Source organism: Gastrolobium bilobum, unplaced genomic scaffold (genome assembly GCF_033153095.1).
Source record: "Gastrolobium bilobum isolate Gb01-03AN ecotype WA unplaced genomic scaffold, APGP_CSIRO_Gbil_v1 utg8280, whole genome shotgun sequence".
In the NCBI taxonomy this organism is placed as follows: Eukaryota; Viridiplantae; Streptophyta; class Magnoliopsida; order Fabales; family Fabaceae; genus Gastrolobium; species Gastrolobium bilobum.
Genome location: NW_026897959.1, coordinates 209,208 through 234,284, shown reverse-complemented (window position 1 = coordinate 234,284; position 25,077 = coordinate 209,208). Strand labels below are relative to the sequence as shown.

At 33.3% G+C, this 25,077-nt stretch overlaps 2 protein-coding genes across 5 annotated transcripts; both read right to left on the bottom strand.

Moving 5' to 3' along the window:
* Nucleotides 1-732: 732 nt before the first annotated feature.
* On the bottom strand, nucleotides 733-5,463 carry LOC133311764 (protein NLP6-like). Of its 3 annotated transcripts, none has more exons than XM_061512859.1 (5): nucleotides 5,043-5,463; nucleotides 3,790-4,337; nucleotides 3,540-3,587; nucleotides 2,484-3,423; nucleotides 733-2,147 (listed from the first exon to the last, which is right to left on the bottom strand). In XM_061512859.1, the coding sequence occupies exons 1-5, from the start codon at nucleotides 5,314-5,316 to the stop codon at nucleotides 1,003-1,005; spliced, it is 2,955 nt and encodes a 984-aa protein (XP_061368843.1). In that variant the 5' UTR covers nucleotides 5,317-5,463; the 3' UTR covers nucleotides 733-1,002. The 3 variants fall into 3 exon arrangements, with proteins under 3 accessions (XP_061368843.1, XP_061368840.1, XP_061368841.1); XM_061512856.1 differs by having other exon boundaries at nucleotides 2,484-3,435; nucleotides 3,790-4,355; nucleotides 5,043-5,462; XM_061512857.1 differs by having other exon boundaries at nucleotides 734-2,147; nucleotides 3,790-4,355; nucleotides 5,043-5,462.
* An 8,186-nt stretch (nucleotides 5,464-13,649) lies between these two features.
* LOC133311766 (signal peptide peptidase-like 1) lies at nucleotides 13,650-17,817 on the bottom strand. 2 transcript variants are annotated; one of them, XM_061512862.1, is made up of 4 exons: nucleotides 17,679-17,817; nucleotides 16,206-17,137; nucleotides 15,343-15,543; nucleotides 13,650-13,933 (listed from the first exon to the last, which is right to left on the bottom strand). In XM_061512862.1, the coding sequence occupies exons 2-4, from the start codon at nucleotides 17,001-17,003 to the stop codon at nucleotides 13,817-13,819; spliced, it is 1,116 nt and encodes a 371-aa protein (XP_061368846.1). In that variant the 5' UTR covers nucleotides 17,004-17,137; nucleotides 17,679-17,817; the 3' UTR covers nucleotides 13,650-13,816. The 2 variants fall into 2 exon arrangements, with proteins under 2 accessions (XP_061368846.1, XP_061368845.1); XM_061512861.1 differs by having other exon boundaries at nucleotides 17,596-17,724.
* Between the last annotated feature and the right edge of the window lie 7,260 nt (nucleotides 17,818-25,077).

Here is a 25,077-nt window from a genome sequence, read left to right as displayed (position 1 = left end):
CTGTTTTGTGTAACTGTGAAGTGATAACAAATAATAAACTATGTCGAAGCGCGTTAGCCTTCCAGGAAGACTTACCATATCTACACATTAGCACCACAAATATGAGTAGATCTAGATAAGAAATGTGAGACTAATAAAAATTTATCAGTTTTGCTGATTTTGTGGTATTGAAGAATACAAGTTGGGGAGAAAATAGAAGATGCTAATTACTAATATGGTTTATTTTGATTATTCACATCAATTGTAATGACTGCAATTCATATCTTTTTGAAACATTTGTATATTATGAACCATTTTTGTGTTAATACATGAAACTCACTAAGGTTCAAGGAAGGGTCAGACCCATTAAGAGGGTCCATAGTAAACAGTCTTATCTTGCATTTGTAGGAGGCTGATCACATGGATCGAACCTATGATTTCACAACACCAACGCTGTGCGAAGACTCCCCTCCTGGTCGCTAGATTGAGTATTATGGCATAAAAAATGTTATTTTATGGGAATTGATGAATTGAATATTGGTGCATATTTGGCATAGAATTGAATCCTTTGCGGTGCAGTTTCTGTCTGCAGTAGGATAGAGAGAGAGATATACAATTGAAAGAAACAACAATCTGCATTCAAATTTCAAAAAATTGCAAAACTTACTTTGTTAACTGTAACTTATTTTGTTTGACCAATCACATATTTTTGCAACTAAAAAGTTTTCCCTTCATCTAACATATATGAACTGAACAATTATAAATTTCAATATCAATATGATTTTATGTTAGAAGTTGACCACAATGTGTCACCAAAGAATCCTAGCTTTTTCTCGTGATCAATCAGTATCTTACATTTGGGTGATACCAAAGATTCAAGAAAACGGCAATCCTCGAGTCTAATCGTAAGTTTTATACAACTTGAGCAGATCTTAACCAAAATCTATTTTTTCTGTGTCATCCTAAAGACCACAAGAACCTAAATAATTGAGTACAAAATCTTAACCTACATATAGCCACTTCTCACCCTCCCGAGCTCTCACAGGAGCTTCCAAGATTGTAAGTTATGTCATGCACCAACACCCTGATTATGTTGCTTCCTGATGATCTTGAAACATCCATGCACTCTTGCAGGTCTGCATCACAGGCTATCAAAACCCATTCTTGATCATCATCCAGGTACTTGATATCAAATGTACCCACCTCTAGTTTCAATCTTTTGGCAACTTCTTCTTTCAATTCCACAATCCCACAGGTCAAAGAGACCCGAAACCTTATGATATCTTCTCTATATGTTGCCTTAATAGTCACATTCTTCATTTCTTTCCTAGCTGCAAAAGGTGTCACTGTTTTATCAAGAGTATTCATGCATTGCTTAGGAGCCAAATCAGAAGCTGAAGGATTAGTCCCACAAGCTTCTGGAACCAGATCCTCCAAAATGGCCTCTGCTACTGAAGGGCACAAATTTCTCAAGTCTTTAGAACTACCAGCATCCTCTACAAGCATTCCTCCAAATGGCTCTTCAAGTTCTGTTGCTACAATCTCAGGCATAGGGTAAGCAGTTGAACAGTTCAGTGCATTAGTTGGCTGCAGTGTTGATTCTGGTGATCCCCTTAGCACAGCACATTGCTCATTGATGGATGTAATGAATATATCTTTTACGGGTGAACTTTCATTTAGGGGACTACCTTGGCAAGAACCATGAGAAGTAGGAATTGTACTATCTTCACTTGAGCCACTCCCAGTTCTAGTCCTTTTTGGATCTTTTTCAACTTCCCAAGTAGAAACACATTTATCATGTATTACTTTCTCAACACTTTGTGTCCTTCCTCCTAGAAATTGATCTTCCATTCCAGCCTGTCTATTTGTTTCTAATATTTTATAGGCCTCCAATTCATTCTCTTTCAACTGAGGCTCTGATGGCCCAATGCTTAGTGAGGCTTGCTGGCTGAACTTATTTGAAGTAGAAGGCTCAGGAATGGAACCAACAGCAATGGGAAGTGGACTTGTTCTGAGAGAATTCAAATCAAATGCTCCTTCTGCACCTTGGACAGATTCCATAACACGCTTGAGCTTGGACAAGGAACGGTTAACCTTGTTGATCTTTCGAGATGGCCAACGCGATATCCCATGCTGCCTACAGATGCGCTTCATTGTAGTAGGACAAACTGTACAGCAAGAATATAGCTAAGAACAATATGTTTGAGCTACTTCTTTCTTTCCCTTTTTCTTTGGATAAAAGAGGTGCTACTCATTTTTTGTATTTAAAAAATAAAAAAATAAAAAATCAATTTGTATGTTTGGTTGCATATACATTCTTTGATAATCATATATCTCCATATAGCAGCAGATTCATATATACAAGTTAGCCAAAAGATGCACTTCATTGTAGTAGAGCAAACATTTGTATTCTTGGATAAATATATGTTTCCAGCAAGCAGCAGAATTATAAAGATAATAAACAAAAGTATCACTTATCACTATATTTCAGAGTATGAACATACCACCAAGGCTCTTTGCAGCATCTTTTAGACTCCCAGCGAAATAACGTTGCAAAACTTCGAGACTAATTGATTTCTCAGTTTTTCCACGTTTCCTCTCTGAGGGTTTCTTTATGTTTTTAGTGTCTAAGGAGGACATTTGATCAATGTTTCCACCTGCATTGTCATCAAGACTCCTTCCATCATCTATGTCATTACAGTACATCATTATTTGCTGTTCTGATAGATCCAGTGGCACTTCCTCCCCTATATTTGGTGAGACATCAGGCCTAGGCGGTGATTTAATAGATTGGGCAATTGGAATAGATTCAAGCCTCAGATTAACTCTTTCATTTTCTGCTTCAATAATTTCAATTGAACCATCCTCCTTAAGTTCAACACCAGCAGCAATCTTAAGACTCTGGAAATGCTGTTTCATTGTTGCCAATATGGATCCCAAAAAAGTCTTTTGTTCATCAAAGTCTGTGATCCTAGGAGGCAGAAAAAACTCTAATACATAATCATCATTTCCGGTATGCGAGCTTCGTAAACAGATTGCAAAACAGCTTGTTAACCCAAACATGAGAGCATAATGAACTAAGGGGTAATCAGTTTTGCAGAATTGGGTAATGTTTCTGCAGAAGCACATGCTATGGGACAAAAAAGCCCTCCCAGCAACCCCTTGACCTTGTTGTAAGTGATGCTCAACACAGGCCTCATGAAAACCCCATAAATGAGCATCTATGATATAGAATGCTATGTCAGTTGTAGACATGCAAACTTGCCCCATGCAACTACCATCAAAACTAGAACAACTTTTCTTTAGACCACCACCTTGGGCCAAAACAATCCGATGCCTACAGGGAACCCATGTTTGGGCTAGAGGTAAATTATGAGTTTCACACACCATTGTCAATATCTCCAAGATCTCTGATAATGCATTCTGGCGGCCTTCATTACAAATCTGGTTTAAAATCTTTGCCAAGTTATATCTGTGAGAATACAGGGGAAAGATATAGAACAACAAAAATATCTAGATATAACGGATAGAGATTCATCATGCATGACAGTAAAAATCACCTGAGTGTATGAATGTTCCAAAATTTCTGAACTCCTCAAATTTACTGCCTGCGAGGAAACTGACAGCAGGTGATTGGGGAATCTAAACATGTTTGTAATCACATAAAATTTCTAACATTCTACTACTTCAGGTAAATAATCTCATAAGCATTACCTTTGTGAATACCAATCTTGATATACTATAATTTATAATCAAACATGAGCAAACCATAAAACTTAGTATAAATAGCAAAGTTGAAAGAAACCCAACCTCAAGGGCTTTGCAGATTTTATCAACCTCAGGAGCATAGTTTATCTTCTGTGAAGTCATTATCAACTCCAGTACACCAACACATGACTGCAATGAACGTTCAAACACAGGCAAAGCCAAGGATCCACGAACATTGTAATTTTGAGCATGATCTCGGCGTGGATATTCTTTATTAGTATAATACTGAACATTAGGAGTCCATTCTGGTAATTTGTGCTGAAAAACCCGACCAGGAAGTCCCAGAGTTGCATCATTCTCCCCATCCACAGAAAACATGTACGTCAGAGAGACGGTTCTATATTGATGGAGTCCATTACTATGTGGATCAAGAACAAAGGGTTGACCTGAAGTTGTAAGCACATACCGATTACCATTCCTCACAGGTGCCCAAACCTGTGCCAGAACATTCTGTTCAGTCAACTCTTTGAAGTAGCGAAGCGCTTGTGCCATCCTTTCCTTGATTGCACAATACCCATCCAAATTTTCTAAAGGTGGCACAAGGGGTGGCAAAAGTTTTTTGTTGTCATCATTCTCCACTGGCTTTTCAGCTATTGAATTTGAATCACCTGAAAACAGTAGCTTCAGTTAGAAGAAATGAAGCCCCCACCAAAAACAACACAATACATGTTTAGCACCAGAAGGCATTGGAGAAGACTATGAAAACTTCACAACACCTTTGAGCTCAACATCATAGTACATACAGAACTTCCAAACGTAATAAATACTCCAAGAATCATTTAAAAAAATAAAAATTATAGCATACACAAGGAAAAGGTAAAAGCCCAACAAAGCAATTATAGACAAAACTCTGGCCTGTAAATATTAGCTTGCTTGAACACCACTGAAAGGAAATACATATATTTGAAGCCATGAAGCTTCAACCGTTGAGTTTAAAAAGAGGGACATGAAAGAAATTCAACTTCAATCTCATAAAGTCCATCCATATATCATTTAAGCCCTATAATCAAGTTCCTCAGCAATCAAATAGAGCTTCAAGCACAGTAATTGGCCATTAATTTATTTTTATCTTTTTTTTAAATCTTCAGCACATATAAACTTCGAAATAAAAATAGGCGAAAGAAAACTCCTGATATAAATGAGTATATAGCAAAAATCAATTCTGGAAATGTTACACTTTCAAATCAATCAAAACAAATTTACAGTCAACTGGGTATTAAGCAAGTCCAAAAGATGAATGAAAATTCCAAAACTCAACTCAAAAGAAAACCAATCCGAAAGTAACCAAAACATACAAGAGAAGATCTTGTTGCAATCAGAGAAGGCTGAAGCTGCAAGCCTGGCATGCCTATCATCTTCACCATCAGAAAAAAACCATAGAGGAGGAGAGGAAGGTTGGTCAGAGGGGTTGGAGAACAGAAAAGGTGACAAGGGTTCGGAGACAAAGGACAAATTATCTAAGCACCATGAACTTTCAAGGTCCAGATCAAAATCCATGGCGCACCCAGGTTCCTCTGGTGGCTTTGACTTGAGAGGAAAGTCTGGATTTCCTTCCTCAGATTCTGTCATTTTCTCAAGGTTCTATTTTGATGGAAATTTTGTCAGTGCAGCAGAGTGATAAATATTGGAACTTTGTGAAGATCAATTTGATAACAGCATAGAATAGATAATGATGATGATGATGTTGATGACGGGTAAAATTAAAGAAAGCATAGATAGTATAGTTCCGTGTCAAAAAATTTACAATGACTCTACCACTTGCAAGTTGCAACAATGGTTGAATAAAATATTCAATAAAATAAAAAAAAAGGGGGAAAAAAAATTCCTGTTGTGGCAACAACTACCACAAAAGTAGGGCACTTGCACTTGTCTATGTCTTCTTTATTTTATTTTATTTTGTGACTACATTTACAAACCAACCACTGATACATGCATGTGTGGGGGAGAGAGAACAAAAAAGGAAACAAAGGAAAATTTGCCTACGATTGTGCAGATATAGAAAGAAAGTGACAACTCGCTTTTGTGGTTGTAACAGCAGAAGCAGCAGTTCGAAGTCGTTTGTTTGACATGCACATGCATTTCCTTTCTCATTCATAAAAACGGGTGGTTGGATTTGAGTATGTGTCAAGTAGGGTTGGCAAAACGGGTAAACTCGGCTCGACCCGTCCCAACCCGCATTTAACCCGTAAAAAACACGTCGGGTTAGGGTTGGTCTGAAAAAATAAACGAGCCAGAAAACTCAACCCAACCCGACTCGAGCCGGGTTAGGGTTGGCTCGATAATAAGATCGCGGGTTGGCTCAAAAAAAGCTCGCGGGTTAGCTCGAAATGATGTCAGTGGGTTGGCTCGCGGGTTGGTTAGCTCGAAATATTGGCTCGCAGGTTGGCTCGCGGGTTGGCTCAAAAAAATTGATTTTTGTGGAACTAGTCTTATTTGTTCTCCAACACTGCTAAAATTATCAACACTGCCAAAAGGTTCCAACTTTGATCTCTTCAAAAGTACCCAGATTGGAAAAAGAAAAGATTGAAGTAACAAATCTTATAATGTCAACAACAAAGAAGAAGAATAATGAATCCATTTTCATATATATATATTGGAGTAAAATAAAAAAGAAAGATGAGAAATATAGAGAAAAGGGTATTGCACCTTGGGAGTAGTGGATTGCGTTTGTCAAGAGAATAGGCCAATAGACCCGAAGATGCAAGGTTAATGGTAACAGGGTGAACAAGCTATCCAAGGGGGCAGAAGAATCTTAGGGTTAAGGAAAGTGACAAGTGACGACGATGTGAGCGTATGACAGTTTTGGAGTTTTCATATTTTTTTAATACAGTCATATTATTATTATTTTTGAATTAAAAAAAAAATTCCAACTTGCAAGCTGGCCCGTTTGACCCACGGGCTGGCTCGTTTGGGTCTGGATTGTATCGGGTCGGGTTGGGTCGGGTTGAGTCGGGTTGGCAGCTCATTTAGGCCAACCCAACGGGTTGGTTCGTTTTTGCCATCCCTATGTGCAAGTATCCTAAGAACTAATTTAACCCCAAATGATTAAGTTGTTATGTGAGATTATATTAATGATTTTATATATCTCAACACGCTTCCCTCATATGAGAGTCCACTGGGCTTGAAAGGTGGACAATGCACAGGCCCACCTACCTGAAGATTGAACCCGGTGTACCGAGGCTCTGATACCATGTGAAGAATCAATTCAACCCAAAAACTTAAACTGTTGGGTGAAGTTACATTAATGATTTTATATATTATGTTGTACAAATCTTTTTTGTCTCATAAAACAAACAAAAACTATGATATCATAAAAGTAAGGAGGAAATAACAAAGGGTTTATCATCTATCATTTAACATGACCACAAAAATTTTCCTACACACACAACATTTTGTGGGACCCGCAGCAAAAAAAAAAAAAAAACTCTGACACGCAAAACGAATCTCTATAACATAACACAATCACTTTTCCTACAACATAACTCTTATAAAACTCAATAACTATTATTAAAGAAGAATTAAAAGAACAGAACACATCTTTTATTGTGTAACACATTAACTGTTTGTAGCAATGCGTCAACGAGAAAAAAAGATAGTAAGTTAGTGGTGATAACTAAAATGTTTCTTAATGACTTTAGTAAAATTGGTTGGATAGCTTAATCCCACAGAAAGCAACAATTATTATGATAATTAATCTCTTGTGCGTTTTCTGATATGTGCAATTAATTTTGGACCCTTGCTCACATGGACAAAGGAAAAGCATTGTAAATTCCCCACTTGTGTTGTGGATGCAGTGAATACGAGAGGACCAACTTTCCAATTTACTATTCTCTAAAATAGTGACTGAGGAAGTGGGAATCAGAAAGGAAATTACAATAAAATATAATGCAAGAAGGTCAATGTGCAACTGAATCAACTGAAAGCATCCAAAGAAAGAGGCACTAGTTTTTGTTTGATGATGGATAATGTTTGCTTCTTGCACGCTGCCACGGAATGACTATTTTTATGTTTTGCAGATTCAAAAAAGAAAACAGAGAGAAAGATGATTGAGATGTAATATTTTTTTTTTTTTTTAAATAAAGAGGGGCTAAGCTCGAGGAACAGAAAGAAATTACAAATCAGAAACTAACAAGCTAGACATATTTCTAACATCAGTAACTATAAGTTCCATCAACTGAGGAGGAAGATCTTTAAAAATCTTGCAATAGAGATTATTAGTCTGTCCAGCTTTAATTAACCAATGAGCACATTTGTTATTTTCTCTCTTGGTATGAATAAGATGAATAGTCCAATCTACTTTTAAGCATAATCGATTGAGATGTATACTTGTTAATATATATGATATTCATTGAAAAAAAAACAATTATTTGTGTTAATGGATCAGTAGTGTAAAGGACATTTGGATAGCGTAAATCTCCTAACGAATAATTAATTCATTAGCTTATTCATAAATAAATAAATAAATAAATGTTATTAATATTATATTTTTTTGACATTTTAAACGAGACATTGATTTTCCTGATAATAATGGAGAAAGTTATAACCAAGTAATTAGGAAGAAAAAGGATAATTGAAATATATTTAATCGCTTTATGTGCTGTAATAAAACCTAAATCATAAGCCACGTTTATGGGCTAGAAAATTTAGATATAACATAGTGAGTCCAAATCGAACCGAATGATTGAACATCGACTATTATAAATTTAATGTCCCAATCAGGAGCAGTTACGAAATCTGAATTCTCACACTCACAGATAAGACTTTGGCTGCCTTGCTGTCTCGAGGTTGAGGATGGATATGCTAGCTATATGTACCACTAAATAAAAATAAATTAATTATAAATTCATCAACGATGACTATTCGTTATTGTATGTCAATAATGTCTTACTACTCACTAACACTTATGTCGTTTGTAAGTAAAATCAAGGTAAACATAAATTGTATTATCTATATTTAGATATTTATCACTAAACGATAAAGTTATACTAATAAATTTAGATTTCAAAATTAATAATACTAATAAATTTTGTATTAGTGATAAAGTTACTAAAATGGGTACTGCCAAAAAAAAAATTACTACAATGGGTGACTCTTGACCTGGCTTCGACCGAGCCTAACATGAATTGGCATGCGGTGCTTTGGACCAGTATAAAAGTTTGAAAAATATCATAATTAATTAATATTATTATTTAATCTCTCTAATTTAAGTCTATCTAAATGTTATTTTAAAATAAATACGGTCAACGGATTAACATGAATAATTAGCGGTCCGAAAGTTATACTAATAATTTATGAACTCAATTTATATTTGATCCGTTATTAGCAAGCTCGTATTTGACCTAACTCATAATGGATTAGCTTTAATAAAATAAGTCTAATTACTAATGGATGACGCAGCATGAAGCAATATTTTTTGAAGTTTTACTAGCTGCCTCAAGCTCTTACATATTTCTTTGGATTTATGTTACATTAATGCAAAAATACACCAACAAGCACATAGTTCAACCGGTAAGAAGTTCTTACAGCTTTATCAGTAGAAGAAGAACTTTGTCATCCATACAATCCTACTTTGTTTGAATGAGACTAATCAAACAATAGATAAACCGATAAATAATATTTAATTATATAGAAGGGTTATATTTATCTTATTTAACATGAGATAAATTAAATTCCTACACACACATAATAAAAATGGATCACACTTCTATTTTTTCTCTTTCTAATTATTTATGAGTTCCTCTTATAATTTTATTTTACTAACATAAAATAATTATCTCTAATAATAATAATAAAAAAAATCCTACATAGAAAATCCCAAATCGGATAGAAATCTCATGAGATACTCCAAATAATTCTAAAACGAGGTGGGCCAAAATTGCTATCTCAACTTACCAATGATACACGCTCCACGATTATACGTTTTGCTACATTGGCAAAAATATTGTTAGAATATATAAACAATGACACGTGTTATTTAAAAATTAGAGAGAAAAAATAAATTATTCGAATAAATATATTTTAGTATTAAATTACAGAAGTAAATTAATGATTAACACTCGCCTATACACTTTGACCGCAAATAAAGTAAGTTGTAAAGAGAAGAAGAAGAATCAACTTTATGGAATCATATAAACCTGTATTTTAGACAAATCATGTCAGAGATTTGTTGGTGTTAAAATTTTGTATCAAGTTCAATTGCTAAATGCATGGAATAGCTTCAGCAAATACTACTTTAGAAAATCAAGAAGATATTATTTTTAAATTTTATTCTTATTCCGTGATATTCTTATTATGTAAAATAAGAGAAATGATTAATAAAGTAGAATAATATAGTTAATTTTTTAAAATTAAAAAAATTAATGATTTTCTTAAGATTTGAAAAAACTCTTAAACAATTAATATTAAAAAAAAAGGTGATAAAACCTGCACCGAATGGGATACTTCTTAGATGTTGCCACCCTAGAATCTCGGCTTTTTGACCCTTTTATCCCTTATTAAATAAAAAATAACCATTTTGTCCCTGTTTCAAAATTATACCTCACTTTACCCCTATTTAATCGATTACATAAAAAATTTAATCGACTAAGTGTAAAAAAAATATATTAATCGATTAAAAACCTTTTTTAATCGATTAAATATCGATTTCTTCAAGAAAATTGCAGAGGAAGAACCCACCACCAACAACTTCATAAAGACAACAACAACACACAAGAAAAGAAAATGGAAACCATTACAAAATACTTGTCGCTCTTGGCTATCTGCCTCATTTTAGTGCATCACCAAAGTGTTGCACATGAAAACAGAGGAAAAGACCTAATTAACGAGGTATGTCAACAAACAACAACGAGGGTGTCCTTTCTTCGGACCCAATCATTAGTCCAAGAGCGAGTCTACAAGACCTAGCAATGATATCACTGAGGGAGGTAGCAGCAAATGCCTCAAGCATACTAACTGATGCGAAGAGCATGATTGATAACCCTGATTTGGACCCTGCAATTCAACAGGGTTTGGCTGATTGTAAGGAGACATTATTGGACGCTGCAGATCAGCTTGAGGATACTCTTGCTTCCATATTGGCTAATTCCAAATATGATGCTCATTTATGGCTTCAGGCAGCATTAGCAGCAATTGATTCATTAGCTATGGAAAATTTTGTTAAAATTTTTGAGGATACTATTGCTTCCATATTGGCTAATTCTTTAAACGCTGAATGTATTACTATAAGAATACACAATTTTCCATCTAAAGATTAACACGAGCATGAGCTACGGTCATCATAGACAGGAATAGTTAGCTCGTGAGTTGCAAGCGTTCTTCCTCTGCAATTTTCTTGAAGAAATCGATATTTAATCGATTAAAAAAGGTTTTTAATCGATTAATATATTTTTTTTACACTTAGTCGATTAAATATTTTATGTAATCGATTAAAGAGGGGCAAAATGAAGTATAGTTTTGGAACAGGGACAAAATGATTATTTTTTATTTAATAAGGGATAAAAGGATCAAAAAGCCCTAGAATCTCTCTGTCCTCTGCTAGCTACACTCTAAAACCTGCAGAGCGCTTTGTTTGCTTCGATTGTTGCATTTATGATGTTGACAAAATCAAGATGTTGCTTCTTCTTTTTTCAAACTAATTAATAAGATGTTTCTCATCCAAACCGATTCAAATCGCGATAACCGAAAAACTGATAACTGAATAAACTGAAAATTGAAAAATCAAAAAACAAAAAAAAAAACCCGCAGATTTTAATTGGATTGGATCAGTTTTCGGATTGATTGATGAAAATCGATCAATTCCAAACCGATTCAATAAATTAATTCTCCTCTCTCTATTTCCCCAATCATAGCCCAAAAATTTTTAAACCCAAGACTCATTAACTCATCAACTAAACCCAAGAAAAATCTAGTCACATCTCATCAACAAAATTTCATCTGTGTAGAGCTTCATATCTCATTGCCACAAAAAAAAACTATATTATCATTTACTGATGCTTTTGTATTTAAAAAAATAATAGTTACAAAGCTAATATATACCAAAGATGTTATTTGCACAATAATCATGAAACAAATTTTAGGATTTTTAAAAATTCGAAAACCGATCGAATCTAAACCGAAAAAAATTGGATTGGAGTGGATCGGATCGGATTTGAAAAAAATCCAAACCGAATGGATGATTACATGATTAAATCGAAGGGATTGGATCAGATGATTTTTGCTTCAAAAAACAATTCAATCCAGATCGCGAACACTCCTACTGTCCATTAATCATTATTTTCATGTCTTTTTTTAATTTGTATTTTTTTATCCAAATCAATTTAGTTCGGTCAATTATTTTTTTTTCATTTCAAGATTCTCAACTCGAAACTTTGTTTAAGATAAATAAGCCTATTATTGATATAAAAAAAGAGCTTATTATTACTTAAATTAATAATTTTTTAATATAATTGTGTCAGGTAAAATATCTCAATTATTTATTTATAATTTAATAACAAAGTTTGAAAAAATATTAATATAATTATTAATCATTTATTTATAAATGAATGATTGACATCTTATAAATTATAAGATATATTATTTTTCATGTTACATGATCTCATGCAATGTATAAAAAAGAGAATGAAATCATTTAAGGAGAGGAGATAGAAAAGATAAGTGAATTTTTTTATTTTTTTTGGTAGAGGAGATAAGTGATTTTTATCTACTTTTTTATGTGTTTGAATAAGATAAATTATTTCATATGATATGAGAAATAATATTTGCTGTGTTATATTATGATTATGTTAAAATAGGAAATGCTGACATCAGCGTCATTCTACATGCTAGACTAAGTCGATTAAAGCACTCTTGTAAAACCCGGCCCGACTCGTCCGGGTCAACCTGGAACCCGGCGAACCGATCGTCAGATCGGCTCGGGTCAAGTATTGGACCGGTCATGCATCGACCCGGTCAAATTCGGTTAAAATCTGAATAAAATCGGCCAAACCTAGTGACCCGGTCGGGTTATGGATTTAAAAAAAAAACAAAAAACCAAAATTGTTTCATCTTATCAGGAAAAAAATGTAAAACTTATCTTAAAAACTTTTTGTAATTTTATTTGCTAGTATACTCTTCTACAATGACCTCAAATTTTAGTTTCCAATACTCAAGCAATTTACAGAATAATAAATTAAAGAATGTGACATGTGTCATTTTATTGTAGTTGAATTTGAAAAATATGAGTTTAATGTCATTGAGAGGTATGTTTATGGGAATTCTGAGTTGCAATTTAAATTGATATAGTAATAACATGCATTTTTATTTATTTATGCTTCATGTTTTTGAGCTTATTTAGTGAACTTTGTTTAATTCATTTTGGATATGAAAAATATAATTGAATTTATATGTTCATATTTATATTATTTTTGTATATCTATATATATCCGGGTCAACCGGTGCAACCAGTGACCCATCGGTCCGACCAGTAATCCAGTGACTCAGTACCCCGACTGAGTCGATGCCCGGGTCGAATTTAACAACACTGAATTAAAGTGATAATCTCTGATAGCATAACAATATAATTGGCACATCTGAAGTATCTTTTTAAAATTACATATGGTACGTATATATTCAAAAATAGTGATGCAATGCAATCCAAGTTACCAAATAATATTGTTTATCATTCTTTTATTTCGATTGGGATTATATATTTTTTCGTAATATCACCATGTAGTTAGACATTTGAAATATAATTGTAGAAAGCTAACCAGAAGTCGTACATATCCTTGAACAAACCTAGGATAGGATTTATTTTTTTCCGATAAGCATGCAAAACCATCCTATTCTTAATTGATTTTTTAAGTATTGTTAACCTAATATTATTTGGGAAAACACAGCCTCGATTTACTCTTTTTCAACGTCCCCATAAAGGATTTCAAGTAAACTTCTTTCCCTTAATTTATGCAAGGTGTATGAATAGAAACATCTAGACACATGGAACATTTAATGTAAATTTTCTTGGTGAGTCTCAAGATTAAAGATTCTCAGTGAATTTACAACTTTCTGTTTGGCTATAAAACCGCCGGTTAATAGACTAAACTTCTATTTCGCGATCCTTGTCATTGAGATTTGGAATGTTTCCTTCCCACAACTCAAGTAAATCTTTTTTTATCCAAGAGATCGCAATTACGGGTCCCAACGTAGAAGGCACCTACATAAACCAAGGAAAGGAACATTGTTATAGGTGAAACCAAACAGTTATGTCTTGGAACCCTCATACTCCATTACGGCATAAAGACACCCAAACCTGAAGCTAGTTATACCCGGGTTTGCAAGAGTAATTTAAAATTTACAGTGTACTAAAATTTCCTTTAAAATTATATGTTATTAAAATAACAAATAGCAAACCCCAATGCAGAAAAACCCCCACTTGTGATAGGGGTGAGGTTCTACTATAGGCAGCGGTACCCTTACATTTTTGGAAAGTGATTAATTTCTAGACTCAAAACAAAGGAGCAACCCTATCACTACTTTAAGGTTCGCCCTATGCTTAAATATTATTAATATAGGATATTTGCATTACATAAGATGAATGAGGAGATGAAGTATGTTCTACGAATGGAGCACCATTAACAATCATGGTATTCAGAACGATGGATTGGGTGTTGCATAGTTTGAAATTCAACCAAGCAAATAACTTTGAAAAATACTTAGGTACACATGAATATGATGTACTATGTATTATGCAGTGGACCACCAGAGAGAGACAATTGTTTTGACATTTTCAGATTTGGGTCCTACAAAACAGATTTTGACAAACAGATTGCATGTTCCAAATGGTTCAATGTGCAAACTCAACATACACCATATATATCCAATAATCTCTCCCTATGGCATCAGAAATTGGTAGTAAAAAATGTTCAATATTTCAATTCACTGCTCCAATGAAAATCCGGCAAACACCAAAGTAATAACTACCATATCTTTTATTGCTAAATGCATATAGTAGGAATACAAAACCCACTTTTACAAGAGAAACAGAAGGGGTTATACACAAAGGCCATCAACACCATAGATACATATGCTGCTAACAAAAGGGAGGGGAGGCAATCTAAGAAACCAGTTATTATGATCCATAAACAGGGCCAATGATCACTTAACATAGATAATGGATGGATGAATAAATCCTCAGTCCTCATGCAACAAAAATTGGAAGTTTTGACTTATTTAGCCCAAAAAAAACATACACTCAAGACGAACACAGTATGTTCAATTCGAATAGATAGATGGCAATTCATCAAGTTGGTATACGATACTCAAGGACTAGAAAGAGAAATAACAAAGTTAACATTATGTAGATTAAGCAATCACTGTGACTACTTTCATTTATCTTTATACAAAGTAAAATTCCCCAATGTATAAATAAAATATAATAGTAAGAACTTATGTAATAAATACAACATCACCTTTATCCCAAACTAGTTGGGGTCAGCAGTTGATGAACTCGTATCAAAACAAGAAGAGAAAAACTCATGGAATAAATGATTAATAAAATTTGTGAAGAAAATGCAGCAATAAAACTGGTCTGATGACAAGAAGAAATAGAAAAAACAGAAGTACCAGATAAAGAAGTGCAGGTTGAGGTGAGTGAGTCAAGACACCAGCTGCCAAAGCAGTTACCAGGCCAATGGCATACCCAGGTAGCGCATACCATATGTACTTGTGCCCCTTTGAGGAATATAACTCAAAGAGATTTACTGTATCCCTGCTCTTGCGATAATCAAAGCAAAGGACTAAAGCAAGCAGCATGCCTGGAATAGCCTAAAAAAAGATGAGCAAAAATTATAAAACATCAGACACAAAGTATCAAAGATACAAGACGTCAAAAATTTATTGAAATCATGGCTAGTCTAGGAAGACACAGAACTGCAATGATATTACAAACACGGTAACTGATACAGGGTATACACACATGATGCACAGGAGTACACAGGAAACTTGGATCATAATATATCCAATGTCATTACAGCACAAATCATACACGTAAATTTCATTGAAATCAAACCACTTTGTAGCACAAGAAGCCTTTCAAAATTTAGATCAAATATTAAATTGATGCAGGAGAAATGGGAGTAAAAAGGGGGGAGGGGGAGTAAATGTTACAGTAGAGAACAAAAAACTTTTCTTTTTTATTAGCAGAAAATGTCCCTATTAAGATATTAAAAAATCATAATAAATGACAATTCCCATAACCCACATAAAACTTGACAAGGCATGGCCCAGCAGGAAAACAAGAGAGAGGTGCACAACATTAAACATTAGCACAACCAATTTAAATCAAGTAACATGCAGCCTTCCATAGTTCCAATTATTCTACATACAGTAAATTCAATGCGATATACCAAATGAAAGGAAAATCTAAAATTTTGAAACAGACAAACAGTTAAGGACGTAAGCTTATATAGCTAATAAGAATGTCATACCATGTCCCCTAAACCAAGCATCATGAAGTCTGTCGCATTCTCTCCAGGAACAACACCACCCAACAAATTTCTCGGGAAAACAATCTTTACAGGCAACTCCAACTTCTTCGTAATCAGTTGCAACCCAGGAAGACTTAAACTATTGGCAACTGTGTGCACAGGATTTGATGCTTGCTGCGTTGCCACTGATACCATGACATTTGCCCCAAAAAATCTTTCAGAGAAGAAAACCCAGAAAATGTCATATACGAATAGACAAAGAAGGAGCATTGCACAAATCTTTATGTTTGGAAGACGCACATGGCTTACAAATGCGATGCATATAGAGATGCCTAATAAATTGTTCAGTATCCAATGCCCGGAAACAAGCCAAGCAGCCACTATGAAAGAGCACACTAACAACAGCATTGCTTGGATTCGTGTAAAAGATTTTGAGCAACAGCGTGAAACAAATGGATCAGCTAAACCAAACTGTGACTTCAAATAGGCAACATAAGGAGACAAGCAGAAGTAAAGGGAAGATACGGAAGCAATAGCAGTGAATGCTGTGAGAAGCTGCGAGACAGATGAGAACAAGTAGAACATCAAAAGCAAGCTAAAAGAGCTCATCACTGGGATCATTAATGCTTGAGACCTATCCAATGTAATGGATGCTTCGGACAAATCAAGATTACGCTCCATTTCTTTCCCATAATTTAGAGCTCGAAATGCAGATCCAAATGTCACAGCTACAGCTGTAGTGATAAGCGTGACAGGTGCAGGCTCTAGCAAATACACAAGTTTCCAAAGGGATTCCATCTTGCAAGCGGCACAACTATCTTAAAACCAGCTTTCATGCATAGATACACAACTTAAAACCAACGACTTTGCAACCAAAGTTGCACAGTTTTATTGGTTTGGGGCAAAAACCTAAGCAGTTAAAACCGTGCAACCTGCATATAGCAAAGGAAGATTGTAAGCAAACGTAAGTATCTCATTTAAAAACAAATAAAAATCAAACATTGTAGAATCCTGTGATAATGTTTTCATCTCTACCATCAAACGAAAAATAAAATAAAATAAAAAATCCATCTTTTTTCAGAGTATTATTGTCAATTTGAAGCAAACAAACCCAACAGAAAAAATTCACATTATTATTATTTATTTATTTTGATAAAATTCACATTATTATTTTATATACCCTAAATATATGACCTTTATGATTTCTTTTTTACAAAGCAATTAAACTGAGTATTTACCCCAAATTCAAACCATTCAGTTATTCTCTTTCTTGCGATTACCAAAATTAACCAAAGAAACCGCGCGCACTTACACCCACACACCCACAGCGCAAAAGATGAAATCTTTGAATCTGTGATTAAAATGTTACCGAAACCCGATCAAAACTCACCACTAAGATAAAAGCGAAGCACGATCTGGAAGAGAGGGAAGAATTGGAATTTGGGGAATTAGGGTTTAGGGAAAAGGACTAACCTTGGACTTTTGGCAGTGCTTTGAGAGACCCCTTTGCTTTGTGTGTGCTGAACGAGGAGACCACCTTTTTCTCAACGTGAAGTGAAGTGAATGTCAATTTTTCCCAATTTTCATTTTCACCCCAACATTTCAGTTTTTTTCCATAGCTTCCCCTCGTTTTTTCATTTCCTCCTTCTTCATATGCGCGTGAAGGTGCCACGTGATATGAGGAATAAAATATTGCATTTTTTGGATTATCTTAATATTTAGGGAAAATCTACTTCTTTATTTTTCAATAGCTTGTACACATTTTTATTATAATTTATTTTTATAAGTTAGCCTAAACCTACGTCAAATAGATTGGCACCCTATTTGGTACGTAGAATTGGTCATAGAACTAGATCTTGAAACAGATCAAATTTGTATATTTAAAAAGTCATTTAGAACTGGTGTTTTAATTATATAAACTAATTCCATTAAATTGGTGGTTTTTTGTGCGTTGATGGGAGGTTTATGGATGAGGTGTTGTATTTATTTGTTTCATATGATTTTTTATTTTATTTTTCTATTTTCCACTCATTTATTAATTATTGGATTAATTCGATTCGATTTAGTTATATAAAAAACCCGAAGTTTTGTCTAAGATATTTTCAACAGAGCTACGTACCTAATTAACTCACATGCTTAATGATATAGATCCATGTAATTTGAATAGGATAGTGTCCAAACCCCAATGTGATTGATTTGATTTTTTGGTTAATTATTCTACGTTATGTTATAATATGTATAATTACATTATTACAGAATTTATAATTAAATAATGTTTTTTCATAAAAAATATTATCTATCTAACAAGGTCGCAGTAGAAATAAATTATGAACCTAAGCAAATCTTATGTGTAATATGATACATTCAAATCTTAAAATTGGAACTTTAACCCAATAAATGAATTTATAACTCCACAATATATCGTATCAATTTTTGTTTTGACCTTCATCCTAGTCTTTCAAGTCATGAGAAATGTTGATGTATATCTATTTATTACTCAAAACATTTATTTAATCATTAATTGATCAGGACGATAGACAGTTTCGTTAGCTAAGCTTGCAATGTTGCACATTAGTAGTAAACTAGCAATACCTAAATAGCATGTGAAAGTGTAACTGAACCTTCAGCTGCAAATGCACAATGGACGATGTGAATCTTGCAATGTACGTGGAGGATGGTCGGCAAAACGACCGTTTGCATAAAGATTTTCGTAGTAGAAGCTGGGATGAGAAGATTTGTTCAACTAAGGTAGTCAATCGCATTTGTTTGATTAATGGGATCAGTCTCGTTTGAAAAGATGACAGGATCAGTCTCCATATTCCACTTCATTTTTGTTTGAGAAGTTTACACGTTTAGTTCTTGCTGAGAGGGTGACGAAACCAGTCTTGTATGAGAGGATAATAAAACCAGTTTAGCTAAGAGGGTGACAGGACGCATTGTCCCTTGCCACCGACATAACAAAAAGATGCTGAAATTCGTTAGATTATTGATTAAATTAGTTAAATAAATAAATAGTAATTACAATTAGTGATTTAATTAAATAGTAATTATAATTTGTAATTTCTTAGAATAGAAACCCAATTAGTGAAGTAATTAGTGAATTAATTATTAATTTTTATAAATTATTTTGCATGTTATTTATAAAACTGAATAAATAGCAACACAAATAAATGTGCCACCCATTTATAGATAATTACCTATAAATAGCAAAAGACAAGATAGCTTACCTATTACAGCCTCAGAAATAAATTTATAATCAAGTTGTCTGTTATCTCGAGAGATAAATATTCTCACACAAATATGATTTCCAACTCATTTACTAACCACCCAAGTGTTGCTATTATTTGGTTTAATTGCTCTTACTCTCCAAATGCAACCTTATTCATGGTTCCGACATTTCATAGACAACTTGGTCGTAGTACTCTCAATCACTACAGCTTATTGATGTTCATTCATGCAATAATATTTTATTGCGGCTTGGACATTGTGCTTTGGTTTTATAAATAACATACAAAATAATTTATAAAAATTAATAATTAATTCACTAATTGGGTTTCTATTATAAGGAATTTAAAATTATAATTACTATTTAATTAAATCACTAATTATAATTACTATTTATTTATTTAACTAATTAATTCACTAATCTAAGGAATTTCAGCTTCTTTTTGCTGTGTCGGTGGCAAGGGACAATGAGTCTCGTCACCCTCTCAGCCAAGACTAGTCTCGTTACCCTCTCAGACAAGACCGATGCCATCCTCTCAGCCAAGACTAAACGTGTTAACCTCTTAGACAGAATTGAGGTTGAATCCAATGTGGAGGCTGGTCTTGTCATCCTCTCAGACGAGACTGATCCCGTTAGTCAAAAAAACACAATTCACTGCCTTAATCCAGTAATTCTTCTAATCCCAACTTCTACTAAGAAAACCTCCATGCAGTTCTTCTTAGTACAATCATTTTGCCGAGGATGGTCTCCGAAATTAAGCTACACGCACATGAACTTGGTGACTGTAATTAATATAATGTAATTTTTTATGCAATATTAATTCTTGAAAAAAAATAAAAAATAAAAATATATCATATATCTTAAGTAAGACACTCATTATTGCAAACAAATTAATTTATTATTATTTAAATAAAAAGTTACGAAAATATAGTCATTTTGAACCAATTTACGAATCTATTGCACTCAATTTGTCACACACAGGCGAAACTAGTCTAGCCCAACATTGGCGAATCACCTGCATGAGTTTCGCCACACAAAAGCGAAACTAGTCTAGTCTAACATTGGTGAAACACTTGCCGGAGTTTCTCCCTACCTAGGAGAAACTAGTCTCACCCCACACAGACGAAATAACTGTAAGAGTTTTACCCATCCAGACGAAACTCGTCTCACCCCGTTTGGGCAAGACTCTATTCCCCTATATATATTTATTTAAGGTAAGTATCAAATATACTTACCAATCACCACAAACTTGCATAAAGGAAAAAAGCAACCATATGCTTCAACTAATGCCTGATAATTTTTACCTTTAGCAACGTCACCCAAATTTTCCCTCCAAGTCCAAGTAAAACCCTCGCAAAATTGCATAAATGCCAAAATTCTGTTCCTAAAAAGTTGCAAAACCCTTAAACCCTTATTCCTGCATGCGTAGCTTTTACTTTGACTTTAAAAGTATAACTAATGTGGTCTCTATTTCAGTTTTTGTTTGCAGTGAACTTGTTTCTTGTTAGTTAGAAGTTGCTTTTTTTATGCTTATTTCAGTTTCGCTTTATACAATTAAGTAGGTTTGAAGGCTCTTTGGGATTTACATCATGCTGGGTGCATTGCCCATATTGCCTCTTCCTGCTCCTCCCTCTGATGGAAACCTAGGTCCTCTCCCTCTATCTTAAGTGACTGGGGAGAAGAATGATGAGAATCCGTCTAGTTAGGAGCAAAACAAAGCATCAGTTGTTACCCACACTAAAGGCCGTTTGCATAGGCTTTTTTTTCTTTCAAAAACTGCTTTTTTCTTGAAAAAAATCACTTATCAATTTTAGTTCATTTGGATAAGTGCTTTTAAAAAAAGCAGAAGTCACAAAAAAATAAAAAATTTACTTTTTCCTGAAGTTAAAAATTTTAATTTCTAAAAAAGACAGAAGTGAAAAGTGAAATATTTTTATCAAAAATTAAATATTTTTATAAAAATATAAATAATTTTAACTTTTGTATAAAGTTTGTATAAAAGACTTCTAAAAAAAAAAGATAAAAGTTACTTTTTTTTTTTTTTTTTTTAAGGGAAAACAAACGGGCTCTAGAACCATTGGAATTATACATCCACCTCCGGACATTAAAATCATTGTTGATCAAACTTCCCAATTCGTTGCCAAAAATGGGCCAGAATTTGAGAAAAGGATTATAAGAAGAGTGACTTTTATATATGGGAATATGGTAGAGGTGGCTGAAAAAGAGAACTCAGAGGCGATTCAAGGTGAGGATTCTAAGAAGAGCGAAGAAGAATGTCCAAAGGATCAGACTGGAGGATTAGATGTTTCATGTGCTCCTTTTTCATCATCCCTCCTAACTTTGACACCAATTTAGGATTTTAAATTATAGAGTCTCGCCCAAGTGGGACAAAACTCCTACAAACATTTTAACGTGTGTGAGGTGAGACTAGTTTTATTTGGGTGGGGCGAAACTCTAACGGGTGGTTTGACTGTGTAGGACGAGACTAGTTTTGCTTGTGTATGACAAAATATATGTAAATTGGTTCAAAATGATTATATTTTTATAATTTTCTATTTAAATAATAATAATTTTTATTTTATTATTTTTGTACCACACCAAAAAAAAAAATTTATTTTTTTTGCCCACTCGTCAATAGATTTTTATAAAATAAGCAAATACGTAATTATTCTAACTAGTGATTGTCTCTAAAGATTATGTAACGGGTTGTCAAAAGAAAAACATAACCAAAAGAAAAAACTTTCAAAAGATTGTTAATTTTTTTTAAGTGCTCTTGGTTTATGTTTGTTTTAGTTTTTTAAGAGAAATGTTGATTATTTTTTAAAAAAATTCTATTAAGAGGTTGTCAAAATAATTTTTTTTAAATAACCTAATTTAAATATATATTTTCTCTAATAATATTGCTTCTTCAAACCATTTTAATTATGAGGTTTAATGCTTTACATGTTACAGGGAGATAGAACTTTCTCCTATATACATATAAAAGTGTATGAAACATATATTTTCTCTTTCTCTCTCTTCTCTTCACTTGGATTCATACGGACTCCACACACTTCTATGTGTATGTAGGAAATATATTTATCTCCTATAATATGAGAAATAATAAACTCTTAATTTTATTAGAGGACTCATAATTTAAAAATATTAAATAATAAAAAATTCGAATTGGTGATGTGGGGCCGAAAATAAATGGCAAAAATATATTTTTATGCAGAGTAGATTGAGGCAAAAAGATATCCACTCTTAATGCTTTTTTTGGCTTTTCAGAGTTCCAATGATACAGAAAGAACAAGTCATAAAAAATAAATAAATTTTCCTATCATAGTTCACAATTTTTCTCTCTGAGATTGCCAAAATGACAACTAGATTTCATTCATCTTGTTGTTGTGTGTGGTGTGACTATTACCCCATGCTACTCTTCTAGCTATGGTTTTTAGTGAAGACAAAAGTTCTTTCTACCTCCCTGACTCACAAATTTTTTCTTCACATTTTTTTGAGGAAGGGGACGACCGCCACCGTTAACACCCTCTGACTGCACCCCTGATTAGGGGGTCGTGGTATTAATACCTATTAATTAAGTTTCGCGGGGAACACCCTAAATTTAATTCTTACAAAAATATTTAAATTATCAATGATCCCGAACAACTAGGCAACCATTTGGACCTATTTATTCATCACAAGAATCGTTTCATATTTTTGTTTTTCTTTTTTTAATTCTTTCCTGAATTCTGTTAGAGATATATAATATAAAATCATTAAAGGTTCTTCGCTTGCTAGCTTAAACTTTTGGGTTTAATTGATTATTTGCATTATTTCAGAGTCAAATGTGACTAAGTGGTCATGACTCATGAGTTCAGTTCTTACATCCCCTATTCTATTAATAAATATAATTAACTATTGTAGAATTTTTTAGCACAAGTTAGGTTTGATAGGTTATCTACCTTTCAAGTCCGATGAGCTCTTATATAAGGGAACATGTTAAAGAAATATAAAATCATTAATATAACCTCATCTAATAACTTAAATTTTCGGGTCGGATTAATTTTTTACACAGTGAAATTAAATCCGTACAAGGGAGAACAAAAAAAAATGAATATCTCATAAAGATATAATATAAAACTGTTAAAGGTCAATCACTTACTACCTTAAACTTTTAAGTTGAATTGTGAATATTGCTTTCATGTTATTATCTCATGCACTCACAACTTAAAGAGGAGAGGAGAGAGAATAGAGGACAGATGAGAGAGAATAGAGGACAGAGAAAAAATATAAAGTGAATCTCACCCTTAATTTGTGAGTGCATTGAAATAATATTCTTGTATTTCTTATATGATCCTATTGCTACCTTCATTGATGGTATACAATTTGTCTATGCCACATAGATAAAAGGATAGAGAGAGAAATCATAAAGGAGTCAGTGGAAAAAAAATGATGGAGTCACTTATTTTATATCCTCGTGGCAGAAAATTTTTCTGCTTCAAAAGCAAAAATAATAAAATGAATCAGATTCAGATTCTTAGTGGAGACAAGAAATAATAAGCTATTCATTGGCCCAACCCATCTCTTAACACGAGTTTTAATTTGGTTATTGAGCTGATTGAAAACAAGAATATATGGGTGTGTTTGAATGTGTTTTTGTTTTTTTGTTTTTAAAACTATTTTATAAAACAACTTATAAAAGTTGTTTTGTAGAAAATAGAAGAAAACAAATTTGTTTGATTATAATTACCAGAATGCCATTAATGAAATATTGTTGTCCATATTTCTATCTCTTTTAAGAATAAAAATAGGAAAAGAGAACAAAAACAAGTAAGAGATATTCTCTATTTTTTCTTTAAAAAAAAAATAAAAAAAGATGTTTTTAGAACAACAAATATAGAAAACTCATATCAAATAAGTTTTTTAATTATTTTGATTTTAAAATTAAAAAACTGTTCCGCAGAATAGAAATCAAATAGAGCCTGTATCACGGGATAAGAGATCGAATCCAATAACTTTAAAGTCAAGAGGGCTGGGCTCCGGTTGCAAAAATACTCTTTCATGCATAGCAAATCAGCACGGTCTTATTCACTTAAACCTAGCTCGTGACAACTAAAGTAATATACCTCTATTTACATTTTACTATAGTGTTTTTGAGTGACACCTATTTTCTTCTAGTAAGTGGAAGTGACATCTGGTTCCACCTTTCCAATCTGAACGTGAAGAAAGTAAGAAAAAAAAATTAAAATTTTATGATTAAGTTTTGTTAGAATTTACAATCTTAGTTACATATCGTGGCTAATTCAAATTTATTTGTAATTTATAATTCTGAATTTGTTTTTGGGCAACATTTTCATCTGATTATATCCTCTCTCTCATCATCACATTCATAAGAGAAATAAGGAAAAAAAAAAAAACCTATATCCTCTCTCTCTCTCATTATCTGTAATGAAAATCTTATTCATGTGTGGTCCTGATCTAAGCCTTTCCTTACCCAACGTCACCGAGTTAGTTAAGCACAAGTTGGACAACAAAATGGACCTACCATGATTAGATTCCCAGACTACCAAAGTCTACACTTGTTCCTTCTTTTCCCCAAGCTCTCATCACAGAAAAGAACACACAGCAATGCGAGTCTAGAGTCAGACAAAGTGGTTAAAATACCTG

Excerpts from the sequence above, each read along its gene's own strand:
- LOC133311764 (XM_061512856.1), bottom strand. The coding sequence starts at position 5,316 with ATGACAGAATCTGAGGAAGGAAATCCAGACTTTCCTCTCAAGTCAAAG. Across the intron at positions 3,588-3,789 it reads AAATCTGCAAAGCCCTTGAG|GCAGTAAATTTGAGGAGTTC; the intron begins GTTGGGTTTCTT and ends GTTTCCTCGCAG. Across the intron at positions 3,436-3,539 it reads TGGAACATTCATACACTCAG|ATTTTAAACCAGATTTGTAA; the intron begins GTGATTTTTACT and ends AACTTGGCAAAG.
- LOC133311766 (XM_061512862.1), bottom strand. The coding sequence starts at position 17,003 with ATGGAATCCCTTTGGAAACTTGTGTATTTGCTAGAGCCTGCACCTGTC. Across the intron at positions 15,544-16,205 it reads TGCTTGGTTTAGGGGACATG|GCTATTCCAGGCATGCTGCT; the intron begins GTATGACATTCT and ends ATCTTTTTTTAG. Across the intron at positions 13,934-15,342 it reads AACCTGCACTTCTTTATCTG|GTGCCTTCTACGTTGGGACC; the intron begins GTACTTCTGTTT and ends TGGTTTATGTAG.